Source organism: Lagopus leucura, unplaced genomic scaffold (assembly GCF_019238085.1).
Source record: "Lagopus leucura isolate 7727_CA_CO unplaced genomic scaffold, USGS_WTPT01 59946-0_obj-0_obj, whole genome shotgun sequence".
Classification (NCBI taxonomy): domain Eukaryota; kingdom Metazoa; phylum Chordata; class Aves; order Galliformes; family Phasianidae; genus Lagopus; species Lagopus leucura.
The window spans coordinates 1,430-14,258 of NW_024964391.1; the positions used below are offsets into that span (position 1 = coordinate 1,430).

At 69.9% G+C, this 12,829-nt stretch overlaps 3 protein-coding genes across 4 annotated transcripts in view; all 3 read right to left on the minus strand.

Moving 5' to 3' along the window:
* Positions 1-1,343, minus strand: part of LOC122191693 (ras-related protein Rab-3A-like) — a 2,359-nt gene extending 1,016 nt beyond the window's left edge. The window contains exon 1 of one of the 2 annotated variants that reach the window (XM_042892064.1): positions 1,208-1,343. In XM_042892064.1, the coding sequence (XP_042747998.1) occupies positions 1,208-1,243 (36 nt within the window). In that variant the 5' untranslated portion in view covers positions 1,244-1,343. Of the gene's footprint in view, positions 1-243; positions 315-1,207 lie in introns of those variants that run through there. The other variant, XM_042892065.1, reaches the window with a different exon arrangement.
* Positions 1,344-1,388: 45 nt separating this feature from the next.
* On the minus strand, positions 1,389-6,791 carry LOC122191694 (cAMP-specific 3',5'-cyclic phosphodiesterase 4C-like). The gene is given in 18 exon segments (XM_042892066.1): positions 1,389-2,454; positions 2,522-2,704; positions 2,810-2,932; positions 3,010-3,164; positions 3,241-3,340; positions 3,412-3,576; positions 3,644-3,742; positions 3,819-3,991; positions 4,434-4,527; positions 4,620-4,735; positions 5,197-5,246; positions 5,322-5,395; positions 5,497-5,533; positions 5,611-6,421; positions 6,424-6,495; positions 6,498-6,651; positions 6,653-6,743; positions 6,745-6,791. Coding segments are annotated over 18 exon segments (3,024 nt in total). The 5' UTR covers positions 6,777-6,791; the 3' UTR covers positions 1,389-1,959.
* A 3,256-nt stretch (positions 6,792-10,047) lies between these two features.
* LOC122191695 (putative protein TPRXL) lies at positions 10,048-12,661 on the minus strand. The gene is made up of 6 exons (XM_042892067.1): positions 12,580-12,661; positions 12,105-12,199; positions 11,889-12,015; positions 10,713-11,216; positions 10,205-10,350; positions 10,048-10,131 (listed from the first exon to the last, which is right to left on the minus strand). Exons 1-6 carry the CDS (start codon positions 12,659-12,661, stop codon positions 10,084-10,086), a joined length of 1,002 nt encoding a protein of 333 aa, XP_042748001.1. The 3' UTR covers positions 10,048-10,083.
* Between the last annotated feature and the right edge of the window lie 168 nt (positions 12,662-12,829).

A 12,829-nucleotide genomic window follows, 5' to 3' on the forward strand; every position in this document is an offset into this window, starting at 1 on the left:
CCCCCCCCCGGCCCCTCCCGCAGCGCTGCGCACCCGCGGACCCCCCCGGAGCTCCCAGTCCCCCCCCCTCCTCCTCGCAACCCGTCCCCCCCCCGCTGCAGCTTCAATGGCCGCCGGCTGCCGCGCGGCCCCAACGCCCCGCTCGATGCCCACCGGCCTCCCCCGCCGCCGCCGATGCTCGGGGGTCCCGGGGCCGGGAGGAAGGAGGGGGGGTTTGGGGGGGCCGCGGGGGCGCGCGCTCACCTCCTCCCCGCGCTCCCCGCAGCGACTGCAGCAGCGGCGCGCGCCGCCCCGGCGGTTGCAGAGCCCGGTGACGTCGGAGGAGGCGTGGCGCGATATGCAGATGAGAGGCTGACGTCAGCGGAGGGGCAAACGGGGAGCGCCGATTGGCAGCCGGCAGACGGGGGGCGGGGCCGAGCTGGGACACGCCCCCTGCCGGGCGCGGCGCCGGGGCTGCGGGAGCGCCCATCCTCGGCGCGGGGCGGGGGGAGCGGGGAGGGTCGAGCAGCCCCGCACCGCTGCACCTGTCACCCTTAGGGCCCCTGAGCCCATCGCTCTCGGTGACCCCGCGCCCTGAGGTGACGCCCGCTGCAGGTGGGCGGCCGCGTCCCGCCCCGGACCTCGCGTCCTCCGACGGCCCCGCTGCGGGCTGAGCGCGGATTAGGCCGCGGCAGATGGCGGGGGCTCAGCCCGCAGCCGGGGCCCGAAGGCCTCGAGACCACCCATAGGGCCCGAGTGCGGCCCCACGCCTCCATCCCCCACCTCCAGGCGCGGCCTCCCGCACCCTGGCCCGCAGCATCACCCCGGTCCCCCCTTTGGGGCTGCGGGCAGCACAAGGTCTGCGGGGAGCACCGAGCGCTGCCCCCCCCCCCCGCCACGGCCGGGGTCACGGAGCCCCCATCCGCCCCACAGAGTCCCACACCCGTGGGACGCCCACCGCCCTCAGCCCGGCCCCGGGATCTGTCTGTTTTCTCCCCTCCCAGGAGGTTTGAGGAGGGCGGCTCCTCCCCCGTGGGGCGAAAGGAGGGGGTGGCAGTGCGGGGCTGGGGGGCCGTGGGGACCCTCTATTGCTTTGGGGTGAAGGGAGGGGTTTGCCGGGGCGGTGCTGCGGGTGGGGCCGTGTTTGCCGATCAATCACCCCCGGGAGCAATGCGGAAGAGCAGGGAGCAAGCTCCGCGCCGCGCCAAGCCGGCGATTAAATATTTACCTTCGTGGGCAGTGTTTGCCAGCGACGGAGCGACATTTCCAGGGAGGAGTTCGGCTTTGTTCGAGCGCACAGCGCTGCTCTCCGCGCTCCCCGCGGGGTCCCGGGGGCACCGAGCGCATCGCGACCCGGGCACGGTGCCCCCAGCGCCCACGAGAGGAGCAACGTCCGCTTTGGAGAGGAGTGGAGAAACAAACGAGGTTTAATATCTGCAGGGTGAAGGAAGAAACCGAACCGTCGCGGGGCCGCCCCATCGGGGCCCACGGTGCCAAACAGCAATGAGTGCAGCCAGAGCAGCTCCTGCTGTGCGCGCCCAGGTGAGGCTGATGGGATGAAGTGAGCTACAAAAGGCTTTAAAAAGTGAAGCTGTCCCCCAGTAAAAACACCTCCGACTTGTGGGCGCACAGCCAGCGTTGTGCTGCGATGCCACTGTGTGCCACCGTGACACCAAAACGCTTTCAGCCGCACCGTGCTGAGTGGGGACTGCTCTGCTGTGCCCAGGGCTGGGATGGGGCAGGAGCAGCATCCTCGAGCCCTGTTTGTGGTGATGGGGACCTTTCCCAGCAGCTGGATGCCGGGTGGAAGCAGGGGAAGGGGTGAGCCATATCCTCACTGCCATTGGGATCTGCCCGGCTCCCACATGGGGACGTCCTCTGGGGCTGCGTGTGCCAGTCCCAGCAGCGCCCACGACCCTCTCTGGGGCAGTGCTCAGTCCCACATCCCCACAGCAGCGATGGAACCCTCTGGCCGGGCCGCTACGTGCCCAGGGGCAGGAATGTGACATTGCCCTCTGTGTCCAGGCACAGCTCCCCGCCGCTCTGGGGATCCGGTGCTGTGCACCCACCACCAGCCCCGTCCTTTGGCAGTGTCCCCTCCGGCACTCTCCTGTTGTCCACCTCCCTGTCCCCGGAGCCAGGTGACAAACGCTCTGTGTCAGCTGACTCCGAATCATCCGTAGCCGACGTCTTGGAGCCGCTGTTGTCCTCCTCCAAAGGGCTCTCGGGCCCCTCCGCTTCTGTGTCCGACTCTCCCTCCTCCTCTTCCAGTGTCATCTCAAACTGGGACTTGCCGGGGTCAGCGGGGGGAACTTCGGATCCCACCTCTGGCGGTGGGGAGGGGCTGTGTGGGATCATGCTCTGGTACCACTCCCGGTTGTCCTCCAGTGTGTCCAGGATCTCCTGGGCGTCAGGGTGCACCAGGTCGGCCCAGGTCTCCCACAGCGGGTGGGCGATGAAGTCGATGAATCCCACCTGTGGGAAGGGAGAGCTCAGCCCCCCGCGGTGCCCCTCAGCCCCGACCCCACGCCGTGCCCCCAACCTGGGACTTTTCCACGGAGGCGGTGTGCTTGTCACACATGGGGCTGATCTCCATCCCCTTCTCTCGCTCCCGGTCACCCTGGTGGAAGAACTCGGCCATGATGCGGTCGGTCCACTGCCGGTACAGCTCCAGCGGTTTGGTGGGGTTGCTGAGGTCGGCGCAGTGCACCATGTTCTGCAGGACCTGCAGGGCACCGCGCTGCTCAGCCAACAGCCCTCATCCCCAGGTCTGCCACCTCAATCCAGTGCCATGGGCTGAGCAACGCTCCTGCCACATCCCCGTGCCCACCTGGATCCGGTCAGAGTAGTTGTCCAGCAGCAGCACCCCCAGGCTGGTCACCTTCTTGGTCTCCACCATGGTCTTCAGGTCTGCCAGCAGGTTCATGTGCTTGGACATGTCAGTGGCCAGCACCTGGGCAGGGCATGCAGGGCAGGGTGCTCAGCCCGACCGCAGCGCCCCACAGCCCCGCACCCCACGGCGCCGCGCACCATATCGATGGCCATCTTGCGGAGCGACTGCCTCTGCTTCTTGCTCAGGTTCTGGAAGATGTCGCAGTTCTCCTCCTGCAGCAGCTTGAAGCCCACAGCCAGGTGGTGATTCTCCAGTACCGAAGCATCGTTGTACATCAGCGCCAGCTCCGAGTCTGCGGGATGATGGCGCTGGTCGCATCGCGGTGACCCCACGCACGCAGCCCCGCCGCCCCGCTCCCCCCGGCTCACTGGTGTTGATGAGGAACTGATTGGAGACGCCGGGGTGGTCAACGTCGTGGATGGCGCTGGCGAAGATGGCGGCCATGATCTCCAGGTCGGTGAAGACGGCCTGGGAAGGGCGGCACAGGCGGTCACAGCCACGATGGACGCGTTTGGTGGCACCGAGGGAGCGGGGCTCACCTCCAGCGCCGGCGTGGAGAGCAGCACGTGGGTGGACTGCGCCACGTCGGCGGCGTGGATGCTGTTGTGGTACGCCACGTCGGCGCGGTAATGATCCTCCAGCGTCAGCATGTAGGTGAGGAAAGTGTCGGCGGGGATGCGGAACGTCTTCATCAGGTCACGCTCCTGCAGGAGGACCGGGCTGGGGTCATCCGAACAGTGAGGAGGGGGCAGCCCCCCCCCCGGTGCTCACCTGGAAGATGCTGTACATGAGGACCGTCAGCGGGCGGTTCCCTGAGTACTCGGCCACTTTGAAGATGTCGAGACCCCACTTGTTGGTGTCCTGCAGCTCCTGGGGACCGAGGGACGGGGTTCTGCGAGAGCCAGGACCCCGACGGGGGATGGACCCACGCTGGGTGGGGGCTCACCTTGGCCAGCAGCCCCTCCTGCTCCGTGCGCACCCCGAAGCGCGGGATGGCAGCAAGGCAGGGGCCGTGAGCCGGCCTCCTCACACCGCTGATCTGCGACATCGGCCGCTTCCTGCGCTCCCGCTCCTTCTCCTTGGGCAGCGCTGGAGGGATCTCCACCTCGTGCTGCTTGTCTGCGTGGCCGCGGCAGTGAGGGGGAGCACAGCCCCCCCGATGGCTGACGTCAGCCGGCACGGAGAGCACCGTGACGCCATGGCAACCGGGGGCCGCCGGGGGGCTGCCGGGAGCTCCCCCCACCCACCCACCCACCGTAGGGCTGTCCCCTGGGATCCCCCGTGCAGGGACAGCCCTGCGCCAGCTGCCAACCCACGCACCAGCACAGAGCAGCATCCACCAGCACGCCCCAGTTTGCACTGATGTTCATAGCCAGGACTGAGGCTGTGACACCCCCCAAAGCCGGGGCAGCTCCCAGAAAAGCCCCGATGCACTCCCCCAGACTTGTAAAATGTGAAAGAGTGGGGCTCAGCACTGCAGTGATGTGTGCCCAGCTCTGCGCAGCTGCTGCAGGCCCTGAGCTGCAGAGGGGTGCGGAGGCCCTGCCTGCCAGGAACTCACCCAGGAAGGTGCTGGAGATGTACTCGGACACCTGGTTCCCCGAGCGGCCGCTCTCTGAGAGGTGTGAGAGCTCCCGGCTCAGCATCCGCTTAAACTGCAGGTGGCAGCGGACAGGGATGAGCAGTGTGTGGGGCAGCCCCTGTGCCCCCATGGCAGGGCAAGCACCCCCAGGGCGGCGGTCCTCACCTTGTTGGAAGCCATCTCGCTGACCGAGTGCCGCGTCTGCAGCGTCTCCAGCTGCTCCAGGCACCAGTCCAGCTCCTCCAGGGTCTCCAGCGACAGCTTCTGCTGAGCATCCTCTGCTGCAGGGCAGCACGGCGTCACAGCCGGGCACGGGGACACGGGTGGAGGCCCAACCCCGCCATCCCCACCAAGGGATGCCCACATCCCCATGGGGCTGTGATGGGATGGCGCTGGGGAGCGGTGCTGAGCGGGCGCTGCGGCCAGGCGCGCCGTCCCCAGTGCACAGCATGGTGTCACACCGTCCCCACGCCTCGCCCCGAGGTGACGCCCGGCCCGGGGCTCCCACAGGGCTCCATGCACAGCCCGGGGATTTATTAATGGAAGGTCTGACGTCAGCGGGAGCCGTTCCACCTCCACCGCTGTGTGAAGAGCGGATGGAGCCGCCGAAAACCCGACATGGATCCCAAAGGGCAAAGCCATCGCTGCACCCCACGGGTGAGGGAACACCGCACCCCCATTGCGGGACAGCGACCTGCCCCCTCCCCCCCGGGCCCCTGTTTGTCCCCATTGGGGCACTCACCGGACAGGCCGGCCCTGCTGGCGGAGGGGAGGCTGCTGCTCGATGCCCGCCTGCAGAACGCGCAGAGCTGAGCACCACGCCGTGCCCCCCAGCCCAGCCCAAACCCCCCCAGCCCCCCCACTCACTTGGTGCCCACGCGCTCCTGGAGGTGCAGCAGCACCATCATGTTGGTGCGCACGGTGCGCAGGCTGGCCAGGACCTGGGGGGTGTGAGAGGGGCTGGGGATGGGCTGCGCGCCGCCGGCCCTCCCCACAGCGCTGCGCACGGGGGGACGCGGGGACGTTTCCCCTCTTTTCGCACCTGGGCGAAGGGTGTGACGATCATGTCTTCCCCGTGCCTGCGGGGAGCAAAGATGGGTGAGGAGGGGGGCGAGGGGCGGGGGGAGGGCGGGACGGAGGGTCGGGGCTGACTTACAGGTCGCTGGCGGTGGAGGAGTTGCGGGACATGGCCTTGGGGGACAGGTCGTAGTCGCTGTCGGAGCGGTAGAGGAAGGACTCGCGGCGCTGGCCGTGGCTGAAGGCGCCCTGCAGCACCAGCCCTGCGCCCGGGCTGCACTGCGGCTCCAGCGGGCCCCTTCCCGGGGGGCCATTCTCCAGGTCAAAGCTGCAGGGATAGGGGACGGGGCTGGCATCGGCGGGGGCACCGGGAGCATTGGGGACACCGCTGCTGTCCCCGCTCGCAGCCAGGGCGAGGCCGGGACCCGTCCCGCTGCTGGAGGTGAGCCGCCCCGTGTCACCGTCATCCCTCGTCCCAACGTTCCCGGCGCCGCGGTCCGCCGCGAGTCCTCGAAAGTCTCCATCAGCCGTAGCCCAAAGCGCCAAGTCCCACAGGGGACCCGTCCAGGGCACGGAGCCAGGGGACATCGAAGGACAGAAACCACGGGGGAAGCCAAGCGCCGGGCCCTGGGGACGCGGTGGGGCGGTGCCATCCGAAGCCGCGCAGCCCACGGGGGACGAGAGGCACGGGGACGGGGATGGTGGCCCCGCGCTGTCCCCGTGGCAGCCGCCGCCCCGCTGCCCCCGGGTCATGGGAACGGCTGAGCACGGGGACACAGCGAGGGCCACCAGCATCCGTCCCCTCCCAGTGCCACAATGGGGACGGGGATGAGCCGCCCCAGGGAAGGACTGGAGCCGTGCTTCCCCGTCCCTCCTCCCTCCCCCCCACCCCGGACCTACCCGATGCAGGAGTGCCTCCGGGACGGGCAGCGGCCGCCTGGCTGCATCCCCGGCCCCGCTGTCAGCCTCTGCCCCGCGTCCCCGATGGTACGGGGACACAAAGCCGCATTGTGGCTCCTCCTGCCCTGCGGCTCAATTGGGGGTTTGTTCCCCCTCCGGTGCAGCTCAGCCACCCCGGGGACGGCCCCGACCCGGGCACGGTGTCACCAAGACGCGGAGCAGACACACACATACCCGCCACAATGGCTGCGGGGCACACCGGGGTGGGGGCAGTGTGGTCGAGGAGGGGGGGACGCAGCCGGGACAGCGGCTCTGGTGCCGAATTCAGAAATACTTTCCATGCAGTGCGGTGTCAGGCAGCGGGGGGGGGGGCGGGGGGCCGCTAAAAATAGGTGCTGTTACCATTGGAGAGGACACTGCTGCTCCCTGCAGTGCCCGGCCCCCCCAGGGTGGGAGTCAGCGCCTCCTGCCCCTCCGCCGTGCCTGCCGTGCCCCCACTGTGGGCAGCCGACCCACAGACGGAGCCCAGCAGCCCCCCCCGCCATGAGCACACCCGTCCTCGGCCACCGCTGCCCCCCGCCCAGCTCAGCCCCGCCGCCACAGAGGCCCCGCTCAGCCCCACATCCCCACCGATGGTGACACACCGCAGCACCGAGGGCGTCCACGCTGTGTCCCCATTTCTCACTGCCCCACTGCCACCCCTACGCGCTGGGAACCCCTCTCGGACCCCCCCCTTACCCGAGGGGATGTGCCACGGTGAAGCGGCGCTGCAGGCGGATGCTCTGGTTCACCCTCAGCCTCCTGAACAGCACGGGGGAGTTCCGGGGGGAGCCCCGCGGGGACCCCACCGGCGACGACACCCCCGGGGACGGCAGCATGGCCCCAATCGGGGCACCGAAGCGCAGCGCTGGGGGTCCGGACCCAAGGGGATGCGAGCGGTGCGGAGCAGGAAATGCGCGGCCGTTCCCCCCCGCAGCCCCGGGAAACTTTCCATCCCCTCCCGCCCGCGCCTGAGAAATTAAACAACTGTCTGCTTCGCCCCCCCCTCCCCCCCCGGCGCCCCGACGGCTCCTGCGGCCCCACGTGAGCACGGCCTGCAGACACGTGGCCCTGTGCCGCCCGCTGCCCTCCTGTCCCCGAGGTGGCAGCTGTGCCCGTCGGGTGAGGATGCTGTGCTGGGATGTGAGCAGCGCCACGCTGAGCGCCGTGTGAGCCGGGCACACGGTGGGGACACACCGCAGTGCCACCCAGGGACGGATGAAGCGGCCGTGCCAGGATGTCACCGAGGGACACAGCATGGCCGTGCTGCAGTGTGACCGAGGGACACAGCTGAGCCCAGAGCATCCGGACACACGGTGTGGACAGGCCACAGTGCCACCAAGGGACGAGCCTGGAGCATCCCGGATACACGCTGTGCTCATGGTATGGTGTCACCTAGGGACAAGGCCGAGCCCAGAGCACCCCGCGTACGACTGCAATCATGCCACAGTGTCACCAAGAGGCCCACGAGAGCCAACCTCGTCCCCCCCACACTCCTCCTCACTGCCCAGTGTGGGGACACAGAGCCGGTTGGGACCCCCAGGGACGCGCATGGCCCTGTCCTGGCCGTGGGAGCCGGGTGCCCCCTGACCCGGTGACGCAGCGGTACCTGCTGTCTGCGGCGAGGGCCAAAATATCCCGGGGGTGGCGGGGAGCCAGGAAGGGCCCCCCCGGCACGGCGGCACCCGCGGGACCCCCGGAGGCACCAGGGGAGCCGTGCAGAGGAGGGGACCCGCTGGGTGAGAGCATGGGGACATCGGGGGGGGTGTCGCGACAGCCTGGCACGGGGTGCGGGGGGGGGATTGGGACAGCGGGGTGGGGACAGAGCTGTCCCCGCCTGGCAGCCGGGAGCCCATGGGACAGCAGGGCTGGGCCGGACCGCGGGACAGCCAGTCCTCGGCTCCGGGACGGCACTGCCCGGCCCCCCCCCCGGGCAGGGACACGTGTCCGTGTGCGGGGGGGGGGGGACAGCGGGTGACACCGGAGCCGGGGTCGGGCCGGAGGGGGACGGCCCCGGGGGAGGGGGACGGGAACGGCCCCAAAATAACGGCGCGGCGGTGCCAGGGGAGGCAGCGAGGTCACCTCCGGGCCCGGGACGCGGGGACGGGACGGCGCTGCCCACCTCCCCGACCCCCCCCTCGGGGCCGCTGTCCGTTCCCCGGTGCTGAAACCGGTTCCGTTACCCCCCCGTAACCTTGGTACCCCCCCTGTCCGCCCCGGTGCTGAGCAGAACCCTCCGCTTCCCCCCCTGCCCCGCGGAGCACTGAGTTCCGGGCGGCCCGGACCGGCGCCGGCTTCCGGGGGGGGATCCGCCTCGTCGCCGCTGCTGGGGCCGCTCTCCTCGATGGTGAACACCACGCGGGAGCCCTCGGGCTCGGAGGCCCCCCGGCAGCCGAGCGGAGGCAGCAGAGGAGTCCCGGAGAAGCGGCGGCGGATGGCGCCCGGCAGGGATCCCGGCCCCGGTCCCGACGGCACGGCCTCGGCGACGTCGCGGCAGCGCTGTGGGGGACACGGGACAGCGGGCGGGAGGCGGTGAGGAGCCCGAGGTGCAGAGCCCCGGTGTCTTCGCCCCCTCAAGGGGCCCCGAAATGCAGGGAGGACAGCGGGGGATGTCCCGGTCCCGGCAGCTCCGTGAGTTCCTCCTCTCCCCCCCCTCTCCCCCCCGAGATCCCGCTGGAAAATCCCCCGGAGCCGGCGCGCAATTACGCAGGGGCGAATAATAATTAACAGCCCATTAGGGGGATAATTAACTCCGAGCGCCATCAGCACGTTAATTGCTGCCCGGAGGCGCCGTGCTGGGACGTTCCCACCGGGGATCCCCCTCAGGCGCCCCGGTACACCCCCGGTATCCCCCAGGCGCACCCCTGGTGCCCCCCAAGTGCTCCCCCCCGGTGCCCGGTCTCGGTGCGGTCTCACCTCCGCGCTCAGGAAGGGCAGCGCTGTGCGGCTCCGTCGCATCGTGGCTGCGGGGGGTGGGGGTGAGCGGGGGCTCCGCGTCACCCCTCGGTGGGGCGGGGGGAGCGGAGGGGCCGTTTACATTCCCATTCTATCGCGATGGACGGGGCTCAGCGCGGCGTCTCGGGGCTCAGAGAAGCGCCGGACCCCGCCCCCCGTGCCGCCCCAGAGCCCCCCGACATCGGCTCACCGCTATCCCCAAGGGACATCCGAGGGACGGGGACCCGAAGCCACGGGGATGGCCGCGCGCCCCATCCCAGAGCACCACCAGGCCCCAAATCCTCGCCCCCAAATCTCCAGAAGAGAGGAGCAGCCCCGGCATCTCCCCAGGTGCCACCGACGCGCCCCTCCCCCTTGCCCAGTGCTGAGCCTCCCCACCCCCATCCCCGTTTCCACGTCGGGGGTGGCCGCCCCACATCAACCCCAGCCCCACACCCGCCCCCATTACCGGATCGTGCCGCAGCCTCGGCCGAGTGCAGCCGAGCAGAAGGAAGGCGATGTGCGTGCCTGCCCGCTCGCGCCCTCCCTCCAGCCCACCCCGCTCGGGGGGGGGCACCGTGCATCCCCCCCCCCTCCGCCCCGCGCTCCTCCTCCATCTGCGCCCCGGGACCTCCATCCCAACCCCGACCCCCTCCCCGAGGATTTGACACCCACGGGGGTGCAGCTCAGATGGGAAACCAAAGCCGGGGCTGCAGCATCTTTATTCGGCACAGCGGGGTCACCTGGGGGGGTGACGGGCAAAGGAGGATTCCTCTGACACTTTGCCCTAAGGAAGGAGAGAGATGGGGTGAGAGATGGAACCCCTGCGGCCCCCCGCCGCCCCCCGGCCCCCCACGCACCATGGGCACCTCATCCAGCCTCTGGAAGTGGGGCTTCCTGCAGCGGCACAGCCGCACCAGCAGCATGGCCACGGCCCCGACCAGCACAGCCACAAAGAGGCAGATGATCACCACCACTCCGGGGTTGGATTTGGAGGAGGGCTGTGCTGTGGGGTGAGATGGGCACCCTGTCACACAGCTGTGCCCACCTGGGTGCCTGTGTCACATCCCACCTACCGCCAGCCCACAGCGCCGTGGAATAAAGGGGGAGCACAAAATACCTCACCGAAGTGGATGGGGAGAGATTTTGGGTGGTCTAAGGGGACAGAAGCCTCCTCCCTATGGGATCTGCGCCCCCTGCAAGCACAGCCCCCAAACCAGGAGAATTCGGGGACTCCCATGGGGACAGGAATACACAGCAGCACCCAACGGCACCTGAGCACATCAAGTCCCTGTGCACAGCATGGGAAGGGACAGCAGCCCTGTGCAGCTCCCCCCCCCCCCCCAAATCCCACCCCATGGAGCTCACCCAGGCTGCCAGTCCCGAGCAGCTGCGCAGTGCTGGAGCTGAGAGCGGAGGAAGTGCCAGGAGCGGGGCTGGCGGTGGGCACAGCAGAGCTGGGAGGGGAGGTGGGCTGCCCAGGAGAGGACGGGGCCAGCGCTGTGCCTGGGGACCATGTGTGGTTGGGCACTGAGGTCAGCTTGGATGGGGCTGATGTGGTGGGGGCGTTGGATGGGGCTGTGGTCGTCAGAGCTGAGCCCGGTGTCACGGGCAGAGATGATGACCCTGCAGGGCTGGAGGGAGGTTCAGCTGCTGAAGTGCTTGGGGTCGCAGCTGAAGGTGCTGTTGCAGTGGTGTGCGGTGCAGATGGAGAGGCTGCTCTCTCTTTGCTGGGAGTTGTGTCCTGGGGCAACGTCTGTGGTTCAGCTGCCCCTGAGCTGGGTGAAGGCTCCTCACGTGTCCACGTGGTGACACCTACGGATGAGCTGGGCTGGGGCCGTGGTGTTGTTGATTCCTGGCCATGGACTGTCCCTAAGGAGAGAGCGGAGCAGCAGGGATGGGGCAGAGCCCCGGGGGGCCGCAGCTCCTCCCCAATTCATTCTCCGGGTGCTTTTGCCATTGCACCGAGGGCACGATGCCCCTCCCAACCCCGAATGCAGCTCTCAGAAGGGCAGGAGGCTCCGAAGCAGCTGCAGCATTTGGCTCAGCACTGCTGGGGACGACGAGAGCAGCACTGCGGTGACGTTGCGCCCCAGCCCTGGGGACGTGCCATGCCACACCGCGCTGGCCCGGGCCGCGCACACCCTCGTTGGCAGCGCAGGGCTGTGCCAGAGGTGCTCTTATCGCCCCGTTCCTATTTGCACAACAGGAGGAGCAGCTCCGGCCCTGCCCAGGGGGCACCACGCGGACAGAGCGAGACCCGGGGGTGGCCCCACCGAGGGGTCCCCGATGGCCCCCCATGACCGCGAGCACCACTCGACGGGGGCTCCGCTGATCCCCGGGATGGGCAGCGGGGGGGACGCGGCCACCAGCCCAGTACCAGCGGTGTGCAGCCCCATGCCCCGACTGAGGGCTCGGCCCTGGACCCCCCCCGCTGTCCCGGAGCACCACGCACCGTCACACCGCGGCAGAGCCAGCCCCCTCGGGGCCGCAGCCACGCCAGCGCCCACCCGGAGCTGCCCGGTGTCCTCCCCCCCCCGTTACCTGCCGCCAGCAGGGGCGCCCACCCCCCCCCGCAGCCCCGCCCTGCCCCCCCCCCCCCGGCCCCGCTGTCCCTCCCGGTGCTGCCGATGCCGCTCTGTGTTTCGGCCGCCGCCGCCGCCGCCTTTATCTGCCCCGGGGGGGGGAACAGCGGCGCCCCCTGCCGGCCTCGGGCGGCGATGCAGCACCGGGAGGGGCAATTCTCCCCCCTCCCCCCACCTTCGTGCCTCCGTTTCCCCCCCGCAGCGTGAGGGCACCGCAGGTGCAGCGGGACACGGGGCGGGGACGTGGGGATATGGGGATATTTTGGGGACCTGGAGACAAGGGGACATGGGGATAAGGGGACTTGGGGGCGGGGGAAGGACCTGTGGGCACGAGGGCATAGGGATGTGGGGACGGAAGGAAGCGGGGATGTGGGAACACGAACACGTGGAAACACGGGAACTTGGGGAGACGGGAATTTGGGCATGAGGATGTGGGGAGATGTGAACACGGGAGCGCGGAGGATGTGGGGACGGGAGGATGCGGTGGGGACACGAGGCACGGGGATGGAGGATGCGGGGACGCGAGGCTCACCGTGCCCGCTGCAGACCTCCGCCACCCCCGGCACAGCCACAGAGCGCCGGGCTCCCCGCCAACCCCCGGGGGCCGGGACGTTCCGTATCGGCACAGCCCGGCCCGGCACAGCCCGCACCGGAGCTGGAACGGTTCCCCACCCCGCCCTGTGCCACAACGGTGGCCTCGCAGCTCCAAATGCTCTCCGGGAAGAGCTTCATTCCGGGGAAACCGAGGCACGAGGTGCGGGTGCCGGGGAGGAGGAAAAGTCCCGGGGGCGGATGCGGGGCTGCTGGGCACGGAGCAGCAGGAAGCGGGGAGGGGGAAGGAAGCTCACCCCAAGAGTGCCGAGAAGGATCCCGCCCCGTGACCCCTCCCGTCGGGGGGGG

What these genes read in the sequence shown, in the direction of transcription:
- LOC122191695 (XM_042892067.1), bottom strand. Translation starts at nt 12,661, where the DNA reads ATGAAGCTCTTCCCGGAGAGCATTTGGAGCTGCGAGGCCACCGTTGTG. An exon ending in GGGGAAACGGAGGCACGAAG is followed by an intron (nt 12,016 to 12,104) that starts GTGGGGGGAGGG and finishes CCCCCGGGGCAG; the next exon opens with ATAAAGGCGGCGGCGGCGGC. An exon ending in GGCTGGATGAGGTGCCCATG is followed by an intron (nt 10,132 to 10,204) that starts GTGCGTGGGGGG and finishes CTCCTTCCTTAG; the next exon opens with GGCAAAGTGTCAGAGGAATC.